Source organism: Linepithema humile, chromosome 4, assembly GCF_040581485.1.
Source record: "Linepithema humile isolate Giens D197 chromosome 4, Lhum_UNIL_v1.0, whole genome shotgun sequence".
NCBI classification, from domain to species: domain Eukaryota; kingdom Metazoa; phylum Arthropoda; class Insecta; order Hymenoptera; family Formicidae; genus Linepithema; species Linepithema humile.
This window is the reverse complement of record NC_090131.1, coordinates 25,390,564-25,404,103: the sequence shown is the minus strand read 5'-3', so window position 1 is coordinate 25,404,103 and position 13,540 is coordinate 25,390,564. Positions and strand designations below refer to the sequence as shown.

Here is a 13,540-nt window from a genome sequence, read left to right as displayed (position 1 = left end):
GAGATTTAATTCTTTACTCATTCCTTGGATGTGAAGAATGGACATCCGATAATGTTACTCATATTTAGAAATAAAATTGTACGATTTTATTATTAAATAAATGTAGTATCGATAAGACGTGTTTTTAGTCTTCCTTTGTAATCAACGATTTCCTTTTTCTCCAATGCTTGCTACTAACGTCTTAATCAGTGACTAATATCTCCCAGCAACTTTCTTGCCTGTGCATGACTGGACTTGCGGTAAACAAACTAAATATTTGAGAAGAATGCTTACACATGATTTTTGTTTAAGCGATATTTGGAGTACATATACATGCAACTAAATTGTAGCATGTAGTAAAAAAAATCTAAAATTTATGTTACTTCTTTGTTACTTATGTTACTTTGTGTAGCTTTGAATATTTTGACACATTACGCTTCGTTATCAAGATGTGCACAATAAGCGACATATACATGAGTACTTTTTTCTAATTTGTGCTAAACGAAAAAAGATTCTCGCTTAAACCTATTCGGCTATCAGCCAACGTATACTCGCTGGTCATTATGTATCATAATTACGCTTGTAAGTTCCCCAGTTCCTCCGCTTATAATTTTGCTTCGAATTTCAGGACCGATCGTGGCCACAATGGATTGCTAATCAAAACGATCGATCGTTCCAGCCCCATATCTCGTAACATCGAAACGATCGACTCTAGTTTGAATCAAGATCCGGCGTGCGCGAGTCTGCTACCTAAAACAGATACGGACGAGCGCTACAACAACAATATGTTCGGCCAGTTCAAAGGTTTCACGATCACGCCGATACACCCGAGTCAATCCAAATTGATCGAGCCAACGAAACCGGCCCCGCCTCCGCCAGGATGGATACCCACCGTAGCGATCAAGACAAACGTAACGAAGCCAATCGTGCAAAAGTGCAATGCGCCGCAAAGGAGCAATCTGTTAAATCCTAACATCAGCGAATCAAATTCGATCGCGCCGGCATTGCCGCCGTTGAATCCCGGATCTACGGCGCGGCCGCTGATAAGTAGTCCTGTATTGGCGGCCACAACCTGCACATCCGTCGAACTGGTAGCCAAGATACCCACAAGACCTGCCCCGGATATACCTACGCGTGCAGCACCGGCACCGCCTATCGCTTCGACAGCCCTTCTGAAGCCGCAGAGACCCAACAGCACTCCTTTGACGAATGTAATCCTACCGGAGCCTGAGAAGAAGCCGGAAAAGGGCAGTACGTTGAATCGAATCGCGTCGATGTTGCGTCCCGGATCCGGGATCATGAGAAGTAACTTTCAGAATTCGCAGAAGGATGACAAGAACACAAATTCTTTGCCGAGGAGTCAACATCACAAAGCCAACAAGGTCATCGACAAGGAGATCTTGAGGAACCTAGAGATTTCCAATCCAATACTGCAGAAGGAGATCGAGATTGCGACGCCGGTGATCCCGGTGATACCGGCGGTCGAGATCGAGAAGAGGAACGTGGTTCTGCGAGCGCAGTCGATGAGGGACAGCAAGGTCACACCGAGAACTCCGATCCACACGTTCGGTTCGATGCGTCAGACGACACCTGTCAAGAGGCCCACCAGTATCCCGGCCAGCGTGAGGCCGACGTCACCACCTCCGGGTCCACCGAACACCGCGCAGACGGAGAAAGCCGCCGAGAACGCGATAAAAATTCCCGGACTGCCAGGCTACCAGAATCCGCCGATGATAGCTGCTCAGAAGCCGGTGGAGAACACTTACGACGACTGCATGAACCTGATCGCGGAATCGTCCCTGACGAAGATCACGGAGGAATCGCCCACGAACGACAACATCTACGCGGTGATAGAGGAATCCGTGCCGGAGAAGAACAGGAAGAACGCGGAGACCACGCAGACGGTGGATAACGAATACAAATTGCCAAAGCGCATCGACGCGACGTCCGCTGGTACGAACAGCCTCGAGTCGATGGGTTTACTGTCGGAGATCGTGTCCGAGATATCGAATCGCAATTTCGACTCCATATACTCCACCTCAACGCTAAGCAGAAAGAAGAAGGAGAAGAACGGGGAGAACGTTCCGAAGAGTCCGGAGAATATGGGCTCCAACAGTTCCTTGGGCGGCTACATGAATTCAGGCCACTACAAAACACCCGGGAGCGTTTACTCGAACTCGACTTCCGGTAAATTCAATTCTTCGAGCTCCACCACCAGCTCTGGCTACCTTCATCCATCCGTGATAAACGTCCCGCAGGTGCACAAAAAGGAGTCGAACGAGAATCCATCGGACGCAAACGACAACGTGACAGCAGTCGACAAAAGCAAACTGAACACCCTCAAGTCTGATAATCCGAATATAAACGACGAGCTGTCCAAGGAACTCGGTATGAAGCCGCCTGAGAATCCTGTAGGATACAAACCGTTCGCGCCGTCGAAAACTCGACCGTCTCATTTGATACATATCAAAAAGGACGACCAAGGTGAGAGTAAAGTTAAACCGTCGTTGAGCAGGACTAAGACACCTCCGAACATCGCGAAGAGTCCGACTCTGAAAGAATCGGCCGAGTCGAGCGTAAAACTTGCGAGACAAAGTTCAGATAATACGTTAAAATCCTTGAAACCTTCGAAAACTTGCGACGCGAATTCGGCGACGCCAAAGCCGAGTTCGGACGCGAGTCCAACCGTGAGACAAACGCAACTGAACGCGAGCAAATCCAACAGCGACTTGGATAAAGAAGAGTCGCAAACACCCGTATGTGTAAAAAATGTGCCTTGTAGTCCTAAGAATAATCCGGGGAAGTTCAATAGCCCGGATCTGGTGTCGAGCTGTTCGAACTCCAATCAGGGCGGTACGAAGTCGCCGGACGTCGTGGGCAGCAATTCCAAGTTCAGTCTCCCACTGAAAACCGTTCAGAAAACACCCACGCTGCCGAGAGGCGGACAGAAGACACCCACTACACCATTGAAGCCTCTAAACATTACGTCCAAAGCAGCTAGTCTCTCGGAAAGAAAGAAGTCTCCGACCGGCAACGCGAATGTGACGAAATCGTTGTCGCCGTCTGCCAAAGAACCGAGTAACGGCGGCACGAAGACGTCGCAGTTAACGTCGAAGACGCCCACCAAAATGGAAACCAAAAATGGGGACGGTGGTGCAGCTGCGAAGACGAATCCACTGCAGAGAGCTGCGAACGGTAAATCCAACGTGGCGTCGCTCCAGCAGAAATTCGAAGCCAACAAGAACAATTCCGGCGTCACGAGGATTATAACGAGTGCGAGTAAAAAGCCGGTGGCGCGAACGACGGAAGTGAACGGCGGCGTGAGGAAATGAGTAATCATCCGGAGGAGAAGCGAGAAAAATCCACACTTGAAACATTCTAGTCCATCACTGATTCATTCTCAGTGGAGTATGCGAGGTATAAGCGGGTTTGCGAGGTGAAAACAGTATGCGCGTTTATACTTGACGAAAAGCATGTGCAAGTATAAACGTAGATACGAAGCGCTGTATCTCTGTAAACTTCTATATTTAAGAATTCTTAAACGGAAGTTGGAAAAAATAGTACAAGGAACGAATCTTTCCTCTCTAAGATCCATAAAAACGCTTATTTTATGAGCGAATATTATATTTCTTGTCGGAATATTAAGATGGATCACGCGATTAAATGCGACCGCTGCGTATAAGAGGCGTGGCATTGAAAATTGTAAATAATATCCACTTAAAAATTCTCATATTTTTTGTAGAGACTATCCATTGCCGATGTTCGAAGCGTACATACACGATAATTGCCAATAACTACCGTAATATTTATCGTAAGCGTTTTATAAGCGATATTACGAGGTGTAAGTGACATTATTTTCGAAACCTTCGCTTGAAACTGAAAAGGGCGTGTACGAAATTAATTGACCTCTGTGATATATGTGTATGTATAAAGAAATGTTGCACACTCACACACAAACACAACAGAAACACTATACGCTACATTGTTACGACTAGCAGGCTATAGATGCGACCAAATTATTTTATATCATACGACATAACTACGGATTGTGTATTAAAAGTTGGCGCCGTTAAGTTGAAAGCCATCGAAAATCGCAGTCATATCTGACAGGCAGACGTTAGCTTCGTTAATGGAAGGTCCTTCTTTCCAAAGATTACTGTATAAAAAGGTACGAAATTATGCCGTGAAAATTCCGCGGGAGTCAAAACTGAAACATCGTTAGTTAGGAGAGTCTAGGTATTAGTGTTCATCAACACCGTCGAATCGAGCAAAGATGATATTTTCTCGATAGGCAAAACTATAGGCTGGAATCATTAACCATTTCACCTTTCAGTCGCGCAGCATCACGCCTTTACATTATCATTGTTCTCCGCGTAAATTAGTAACAAAGGGCTTGCTTTAGATGCAAAGACTAAAACTATTTATTTGACTGATCCTTGTAAATATGTTCATAAGATAGAGATATGTAGGAGATAAGTAAAATTTTGTACGATGTACCTTCGCGCTGAATAAATTAAGTTGTAAGTTACCCTTATATCGCGAGAAATAACTTCAAATTTATTCAACATTTACTATTAAGTTAGGAGATTTTATTGAAGTCTTAGAGCTGGCTATGTGTTTATGCATTTATTCTTTCTCTTCCGCGCAGCGGATTTCTCTTTGTATGAATCCAGTAAAATATGTTTTTTATCCAGTCTTTTATCCATAGTATTCAGTTTGTAATAGTTCCTACGTACAAGTGTTCAGATCACTCTTCTGTTTCACTATAATTCAATAAAGCTTTTTCATCATTTATTCGCGTTCTCTGCTTTTTCGCGCTTGTTTCTTTATAGATAATCATCACATGTGTTACTTTATTGAAAGGACAATCAAACATTCGTTTAGTATATGCATTCAAGGAGAAAGCTTACTTCAGCCCGTTATTAATAAATAAGTATTATTTATAAGAAGACGACTTAAAAAAAAAAAGAAAAAACAAATGCAACTGAAGCGCAACGAGTGATCGTATCAATTGCTATATAAAAATATTCGACGAATTGGCTAAAATACAACGATTGTTAACGCGTACAGGCAGAATAGCCCACGATGATTGAGTTTTACAACGCTTTGTCTATTAAGTAACAAAAACTAAGCATCGTCGCAATACATGTCGCAATATTGTACATTCGGTACCAAAGATAAGTAGCGTTCTATCTACAACACTGCTGAGATAAGTACTACAATAATTAATTACTTAGCCAATAATTAATTAATGTGTACATTACCTAAACCATAATGATGTTACAATAAAGTCTTTATTCCAATTATTTTTTACTGCCTTTTGCATTGCTTTTGTATTTTAAAAGACAATTTAATTAAATTGGTCTGCATTGCCGAAGAAATGCAATGAAACATTTCGCGCAACTACACTGTAGAGTGTATAATAAATTATAATGGCAAATTTAATTTTTGTTATTATATTATAGCTATGCTATATTGTTTCAAACCTACTGACGCATCCATGGTTTTTTTTTTTACCATAATATATTTTACTAATATAATTAACAATTAATACTAATAAAGGGAGAGATAAAATATTAATATTTCACCTAATTGCAAAATTTAACAAAGCTAAAAAGATTTAATTTATGTAGGTGCATATTTTTTTTTTAATAGATGCAAAGTTGTGTTGTACAATAATTTTTTTTTTTTTTTTACATGCAGTTGTTTACAAGAGGCAAAAAGATTAGAAGAAAATGTACAAAAGAGGACAGATAAGAAGAATGAAACGCAAAAATATTTACATGAAGAGAAATACAAAAAAATAAAAAAGAACTCAAGAATGTGATCTAAAATCAATTGTCTGCGGCGGGGCAGGCGCAAGCGCAGAGTAGAAATCACCACGCCACTGAATTCTTACATGACCTAACAGTTGAGATGCCGCCATCGTCTAAATAAGATCTACTTTGCAAAAAGTGACAGAGAGATACGTGTTTCTAACGAATTTCTAACGAAATTCTGCAGTTGCAATCTCACGATTGACAGAGCTTCATGTTGTAAAACTCTGATCGACTGTTGGTATTGTTCCATCAAACGGTTAACTAAGTCTGTTCTTACACTCGTCTTGCCTACATACTGGGTCAAAAAAATTGATTGAAAAAAAAACTGTACATCGTTGTGTGAAATCCACGAAACCGCAAATTGTGACGAAAATTACTATATCAGAGTTGCGAATCATGACACTAATTAGACATCAATCGTAATAACTTTAATTCGTAAGTATGAGTTTTGAAATATCGCCTGCAAAGACACCTAAAACATGGTTAGTTACATGCGGGCTCTGATGCTTTATTACTTAAATTAGGCTAACCTACGAATTAATTTCTCTGCATGCAATAGTAGCTTCAATCCGTTCGCTCCGTAGATATTGCGTTTACGCAGTTATGCTGTAATTGAATAGACAAGACTGAATCGTTAACAATTTGGAAATTGGTACTTTATTATGCTCTATTGTGTTTTAACCAAATTTTTCTAAATTACAGGAAACCTTATATTATTTCTCACATGTTAATATGGTAAAAATGACGCATCATATAGCACCCTTTGCAGGAGTATCTATGTGTTCAACAAAGCATAAAGTAAATTTGCTGCATAAAGTCGACAGCGGAGTTACTTGGCATGTAAGTTCCATAAATAGTATTGCATGGCTTATTGTTAAGAAAAAAAATGAAAATGATTGTACTCCCATAGTGACAGGAGTACGATATTAAGTGATAATGGAACAGAGTAGTCAGCCACATATTGTGTGTCGCACAATTTTATACTCTGTTACAAAAGAGAATGACCTCGATTTTTATCTGTCACTCAGATTTCTTCCTAGAAATAGCCTACTGAATACTAGATAAACACTATCATCTCATGATAATGATATTTAAAATGCATTTATGATTTATATAAATAGAGTGAATTTAAAAATAAACTCATTTTTTTCTGAGTATACGCAATTTTTAAGAACTTTGACTAATATGATTTATTGTTTGTAGGTCCAGTCGGAGAAAATGAAACGCCTTCAAAATCAAAACAATATAATTAAAACCAATCCTCTCCTAAAAACGATGGAAAATGAATTTAGGAATAAGAATGATATGAACACAACATTGAAAAGTATAAAAGCACCTGAAATCTCGATAGTTCCTGTGAGGATATCGAACGAAGAAAATGATGCTAATCTACTGCCTTCAAAAATACAAGACAAAAAATCGGAAATTGTCCTGTTTCCCATTCAAAAGAAACAATGCGGTCACTATGAACCATGTGAAAACATTATTTGCGAAGTAATGGTGCAGCAATACGTGGAAAATGACGAGGCATCACCGATGTTAGCAGTAAGCATAGAAGAAGACGAAATAAACGCGCCAGTTACGAAGCACTGCGAGAACAAATATTGTGATGCATTGAGTATCGACCACAATCGTTGTCGTCAAGTATTAATAAAGTTATATAGATGCGATAAATCTTATAAGTGTGACATTTGCGAGATCGTGTTAAAAAACTGGAAATCTCGGTTACGTCACAAGGATTGCACAAGACAAGACGAATATATACATAACAATGTGAACAGAAGGGATTTGTTGAGGGAGAGAATGCGCGAACGAGAGCTACAGATCTTGGAAATTGTAAAAATGAAAAGGAACGATTATTCAGATCCCGCTAAAGCGATAGAAACCTTGCAGAAGAATGACGAACTGATAGTTATCCCGAAAACAGCGCCTAGTCAACAACCGATCATCACTATAACTTCGATACCTGGTCTCCAGTCGACTAATCTGTCTAAAATTCAACCCATCAAAATTAATTCATTGAAAAATGATATCACAAATCTCTTTAGAAATGTTTCCTTCACGGTTACATCACAAAATACCACAAATTGCGGCACGTCACAGCCGGTGGAAAGTAAAATGCAATCATTGCAGATAAGTCAAATAAATTTATCAAATCTGCAACGGAACACATTCGTGACTTCGACCCCTGCCGCAACTCCTGGTCCTGTTGTTATTCCTACACCTACTGTCATTTCTATTCCCACTACTAGTTCTACTTCTGCCATTCCTACTTCTTCTATTCCCGTTCACGCTACCATCCCCGTTTCCATTCCTGTGGTGTCTCAACAGAATAAATACGTTCGTCTCGCAACTCCGGCTCAAGGTAACACCACCGGTCAACCCCTAACAGGATGGATCGTATCGCCGACGCAAACCCCAACGAATGTTTTATCGACCACGCCGATTCAACTTAAGCCGGTCTTAGCGCCTATACGCGTGATGCCTATAACAAAATTAATAACCGCTCCGTCATTGTTACATCGCACACAAGGTATCCCTAAGTTTTGCATCATGGCGATCCAGAATCCAACGACCGTTCAACAACCTTCTGCAGTTACTGTTAATACTACGTCACAAGAAAAGACCGACAAGAAAAATGAAACATCAAAAGTTCAATTGCACTTCAACAGTTTTCCTAAAATTAACAGCAACGTCAGTTTGTTTCAAAAGAAGGAGAAAAGGACTTTTTCTTGCTCCTACTGTGGGAAAAGCTTTACCACTGACTGGTATTACAAGATGCATGTCGCGAGACACGAAGGTGAAGACAATTTAAACTGCAAAAAGTGCGGAAAATGTTTTAGCACTCTTGAATATAAGGAGAAGCACCTTTTTAAGTTTCATTGTTCAAGGTGCGACTATATTTATAAATCACACGCCGATAGAATAGACCATCATAAAAACGTCCATTATAAAACGTGCGTAAGTAAATCTGTCAAATCGATAAAGCGAAAGCTACAGGCAAAGGATGTAAATCCTACTATTAACAATATACCCGAGAAAATTATCAAGAAATCCAGAAATAGCCCTAAAAAAAATAAAGAAGTATCTGTTAATGGAAAAACGACAGAAGACAATGACGAGTCCCTTAAAAGTACAGGTATTGAAAAGTGTGATAACAAGGAATTAACGATTAAAAAAGACGATAATACAAACATGAATGGACACTCTTTCGGTTCTGTAGAAGAAAATATCGATTCTGAAAATTTCGAACAAGAAATAGTTGTTTCGTGTTGATGAAACGTGCAATGGATTTTATTATATCTGCATTTTATTTTTCTAAAACTAGATTACATTTTATTTTTAAGAATCGTTCGTTAAAAAGTCTGAAAATGTATGGAAAAGAGCAACTGAGAAATTATTCTATTGTACGACCAAAAAGCGTTAAATGTAAATGTTGATACGTGTTTTGTGCAGTGCGTGAGTAAAACATTCGTAAAAAGATTAATTTAACATGTGATACTTTGATATATAAATATCGAATATGCTTTTGAATTAGTCGTGTGATAACGATATTATATGAATATTTATAAATTTCTTTCGATATAAATAGACTTGGTTTTACACGGTCATACTTTAGATTATAGCTATGAATATTTCAGATTATATTTTCGCTGCATAAAGTTTTTTTTTACATTCTCATATATAAATAATTTTTAGATATTTGTATCTTTGTAGATCAAATGATATTTAATACAATGGAAGATAAATAGTATTATTTTGTGCAACAATTGATATATAATTTGTAATTATTGTAAATGATGAAAGAGATTTCTTTAATAAGGTAAATGTACTTTTTACCGAACTGCTCCAATTTACCGACCAATTTACTATTTACGTTAAAAAATAATAGCTGTTAACAATACGTCGGATCGTACTGTTATTAAAAAATAATAGCCGTACAGATCGTCAAAACAACTGATTTCGTTGCATAAAACTTCATGCAATATATTCTCAGTTGTTTTGACGATCATACTGTTAACGGCTATTACTTTTTAGCGTAAATAGTAAATTGGTCGGGAATTAGAGCAGTTCGGTAAAACGTACATTTACCTTAATCTATTTTCGATAATTGTCTCGATGTTTATAAAAATTAAACTGAAAAGATATCAATTAACAATGTAGCTATCATTAAATTTGTAAAGTTTTTAAGGCATCACAATTTATTTTGACTTTTTAAAATATCATTACTTATCAAGTTAGTATATCTTTTACACTATTTTCAGAAAATTTTAAGACATATGTGACATGTTAAATCTATATGAAGCATCACGCGAACAGTCATGTATTACAACTTTTTCATTTAACATAATGACATATAATTAATCTTATTAAATTAAGATTAATAAACTGTGATAAATTTTTTTTAAATGCATTCATACCAGTGTTGTATTCATTAATCTTTTTTAAGAGGTTTATTGATCCATTAATAACAACAAATTAAATTATATATAATTGATTAAACAGTTTACATTATGTTTAACGTTTTAAATAAATTTCGCTTAAAAAGTTATTTTTTTCCGTTCAAAACACAATTGTGAAAATAGAAATCGTACAATTCACTGGCATATTAAGGCATTTAATAGTAAAATATAAATAATTGCTGTAAAATAAATTGACATTTACACATTAATACATAATTTATGTGTAAAAAATACGTTAGTTTGATAAGGTATAAAATCGGATATTTTCCGAAATAATTATAAGTTTAGTTAGCACAGATTAAAATTTGTATAAAAGACAATTTTTTTCAATTATAAATTAGTATGACGCGAGTTACAATACCATTTTTTATGTTTTATGCAAAGAGGCATACAAAAATTTATATAAATTATTTTTATTTATCAGGTAACCCTCGTATATACAATATATATAACACAGTACTTAGAGAACGTGATTTTGATGCAACACGATATGAAAATTGCGCGAACCCTCATTTAATATTATAAATTCTTAAAATCATTAAAGATGTTTGAAACAAGAGTTTGTTATTTTTTTTAGAACAGAATCTCATGTTTTGTATTATTTCATGATATGCATCACATATAACAAGGTTTTGTTTAATTTCGTTTAACATCACATGAATTTTCATTGTACGAGGGTTATTGTACTATGATATATGTAGATGTATGCACAAGGTATCCATTATTCCACTGTTTTTATATTTAAATATCAGTTTCTTTTTAAAAACCGATATGTTTATATTACTCTATATATTATAATATATGCCTATATTATATTATATAAAAAAAAAAAAAAAAAATATATATATATATATATATATATAATATATTTAAAAAAATAAATTTAAAATTTTTTAATTATTAAATATTTTAAAAAATTTTGTATTTATTTTATGAAATTGATACTAGAGATCAAATCAATACAATATAAAGCTATGAAATATTTTTAACAAAAAATTTAGATCTATATATTGTGCATACATCGTGAAATATTCATCATTCAATATTCACTATACTCTGTCTTGTTGCTGTCATAAAATATTTTATTACATACGATATTTCACATCCATTATTTATTGAGGATAAATGATGTTCCTGAATGTGGAAGGTCGATGAAATATCGAGTGCCTTGTAAAACTGAAATATTTCTTCTAATATAGTTATATTTATTTTTTATAGATTTATAGACAATTGTTTGCAGAAAATAAAATCTGTTTGGACACATTCTATGTTTAAATGCCTCCTATGTATTTTTCTGGCATTAATAAACATATATTTTCGCACTGTGAATATAAATATTGCCACTATATCTTCGTTATTAAGTCTCAAGACTTACTCAATAAAGAGCAAATCTCAAGCTAGCAAACAGAATTTATGTATTTTGCATATAGGACGCACACAAAGATTTAAGCTTTGTCATCGTGGATTTGAAGTTAGAAAATATATATATTATGAAACAATGTGTTACACACAACTCTGATATAATAACTCTAAATATTTAAATATTTTTTCATGTACTTTTCTACTTGGAGATTTAGCCAGAGTTTTTATAACATATTTTGTATTATTGCAGTATAAAACATACATAAAGCTTACATTAAATACAAAATGTAGCCATATTAAAATGGAGACAAACTAAATATTAACAATGATCTTGAAAAAATATTTATTGAATATCTTATAAGAAAATAGATTAATTGAAAATTTATAATAAGTTTGCTATAATCTGTTAGCCTAGTTTGCAATATATAAAATCTGGTAAAGTAAGCTTAAGTTTATATGTATTTGATCTAAGCACTGAAAAGTATAATATTAAAATTTAGATGCAATTTTACAATTCTTGTATCTTTGTTTTTATTTGCATTTAAATGAAGATTTTGTTAATAAACAATTTGTGTTTGTCTATTGAGTGTAAATTAATCATAAACACTCTAAAAATTTCATTTAAATTACATCAGATAAAAAATTAGATAATATAAATATAAACTTAATTTTATTAAAACATAATTTAATTATATGTATTTGATTTAAAAAAATTCAAGTACTTAAATATCTTAAAAAAAGTTTTGATTTATTTGAAAATATTAAGAATAGATTACATATTAGCAAGTAAAATTAGGTTAAATACTGATAGTACAACTCATATTCTGTCTAAAGCTTCTAGCATTATGACACTGTTTCCACGAATCACCTAAAAAGCATACAATTTATCTTCATAAATATTTGTTCTATATGATAATATTATGCAATAATGAATTTTTAATTTGTATATAATCTACTTTTTATAATATAATTTTATACTATAACTAACCACCATCCCAATGTTGTTTTTGGTACCATCCTTGCATTCTTCTATACTTTCATCGATAACCATATTCATGAATGGATCAAAACCTCTCAGTATGCCAGTAACATGTCGACCTCCATTTAATTTTACTGTAAGATGTGTCAATTAAAATCAGAAGCTCAGAATATATGCTTAATATAAAGATGCATTTATATCGCTTTTATAATATAATATAAAAGACATATGCTGAATGTCTTTTATATTCTTAAATATGAAAGCTGAAATACCTATATATAAAGCTATATTTTATTTTTAATAATGTAACTCTACAAATGCTTGTGATAAACTTCTCTGAGAAACCGGACATAGTAGACATAACAGAAACTTCAAGTTTTCCGTGCATTCTATTTCAATTTTCAATTTTCTTTACAAAAATATTTATTTATCAATATAGAAAATATTTAAATCATTAGCTTTAAATTAGTAAAACAATTTAATTAATTTTGTTCAATTTTATAAGGATAAATATTCAACCTAACCTCTTTCTGTAAAATATTTAAAGCTTCCAACTTATTTCTTAAGCATGCAATTTTTATTTTAACATATTCTTACGATACTTACGTGACAATCTTTTATCCATATATCTGAAAAAATATAGAAATAATTAATATAGAAAATAATGTTGCATGCTATTTTCATTTAAAGATAAAATAATACTGATTGCAAGAGATTACATCAGATTGTGAAAGATCACTTACTTTTTAAGCTCTGGAGGATGTGCTTTACTCATTTTTGGATATAATAGCTACACCGGCTATGTTCCGATAAATAATATTAATACCGGCAATAACGAACGTTACTCTGTGTTAGCACGCACTGTACAGCACTACTACATCAATGACGTCATAGGGGACGTCACCACGAGCAGCCATATTGCCACTTTGAATACCGCA

General features: G+C 34.9%; 3 protein-coding genes across 3 annotated transcripts in view; 2 read left to right on the top strand and 1 right to left on the bottom strand.

Annotated features, from left to right (window-relative positions):
* The window catches only part of Meltrin (meltrin), an 80,678-nt gene extending 75,393 nt beyond the window's left edge, over positions 1–5,285 (top strand). Inside the window, exon 13 of the mRNA XM_012367532.2 lies at positions 608–5,285. Coding sequence (XP_012222955.1) covers positions 608–3,311 — 2,704 coding nt within the window. The 3' untranslated portion in view covers positions 3,312–5,285. The remainder of the gene's footprint in view (positions 1–607) is intronic.
* A 226-nt stretch (positions 5,286–5,511) lies between these two features.
* LOC105672629 (uncharacterized) lies at positions 5,512–11,763 on the top strand. The gene is made up of 3 exons (XM_012367694.2): positions 5,512–6,233; positions 6,501–6,638; positions 7,002–11,763. The coding sequence occupies exons 2-3, from the start codon at positions 6,531–6,533 to the stop codon at positions 9,072–9,074; spliced, it is 2,181 nt and encodes a 726-aa protein (XP_012223117.1). The 5' UTR covers positions 5,512–6,233; positions 6,501–6,530; the 3' UTR covers positions 9,075–11,763.
* A 587-nt stretch (positions 11,764–12,350) lies between these two features.
* SNRPG (small nuclear ribonucleoprotein G) lies at positions 12,351–13,503 on the bottom strand. The gene is made up of 4 exons (XM_012367411.2): positions 13,346–13,503; positions 13,209–13,231; positions 12,612–12,736; positions 12,351–12,491 (listed from the first exon to the last, which is right to left on the bottom strand). Exons 1-4 carry the CDS (start codon positions 13,375–13,377, stop codon positions 12,441–12,443), a joined length of 231 nt encoding a protein of 76 aa, XP_012222834.1. The 5' UTR covers positions 13,378–13,503; the 3' UTR covers positions 12,351–12,440.
* Between the last annotated feature and the right edge of the window lie 37 nt (positions 13,504–13,540).

Coding starts and splice junctions, on each gene's coding strand:
- LOC105672629 (XM_012367694.2), top strand. CDS start 6,531: ATGGTAAAAATGACGCATCATATAGCACCCTTTGCAGGAGTATCTATG. Junction 6,639..7,001: donor ACAGCGGAGTTACTTGGCAT/GTAAGTTCCATA, acceptor TATTGTTTGTAG/GTCCAGTCGGAGAAAATGAA.
- SNRPG (XM_012367411.2), bottom strand. CDS start 13,377: ATGAGTAAAGCACATCCTCCAGAGCTTAAAAA. Junction 12,737..13,208: donor TATGGATAAAAGATTGTCAC/GTAAGTATCGTA, acceptor CACATCTTACAG/TAAAATTAAATGGAGGTCGA. Junction 12,492..12,611: donor AAAACAACATTGGGATGGTG/GTTAGTTATAGT, acceptor TATGCTTTTTAG/GTGATTCGTGGAAACAGTGT.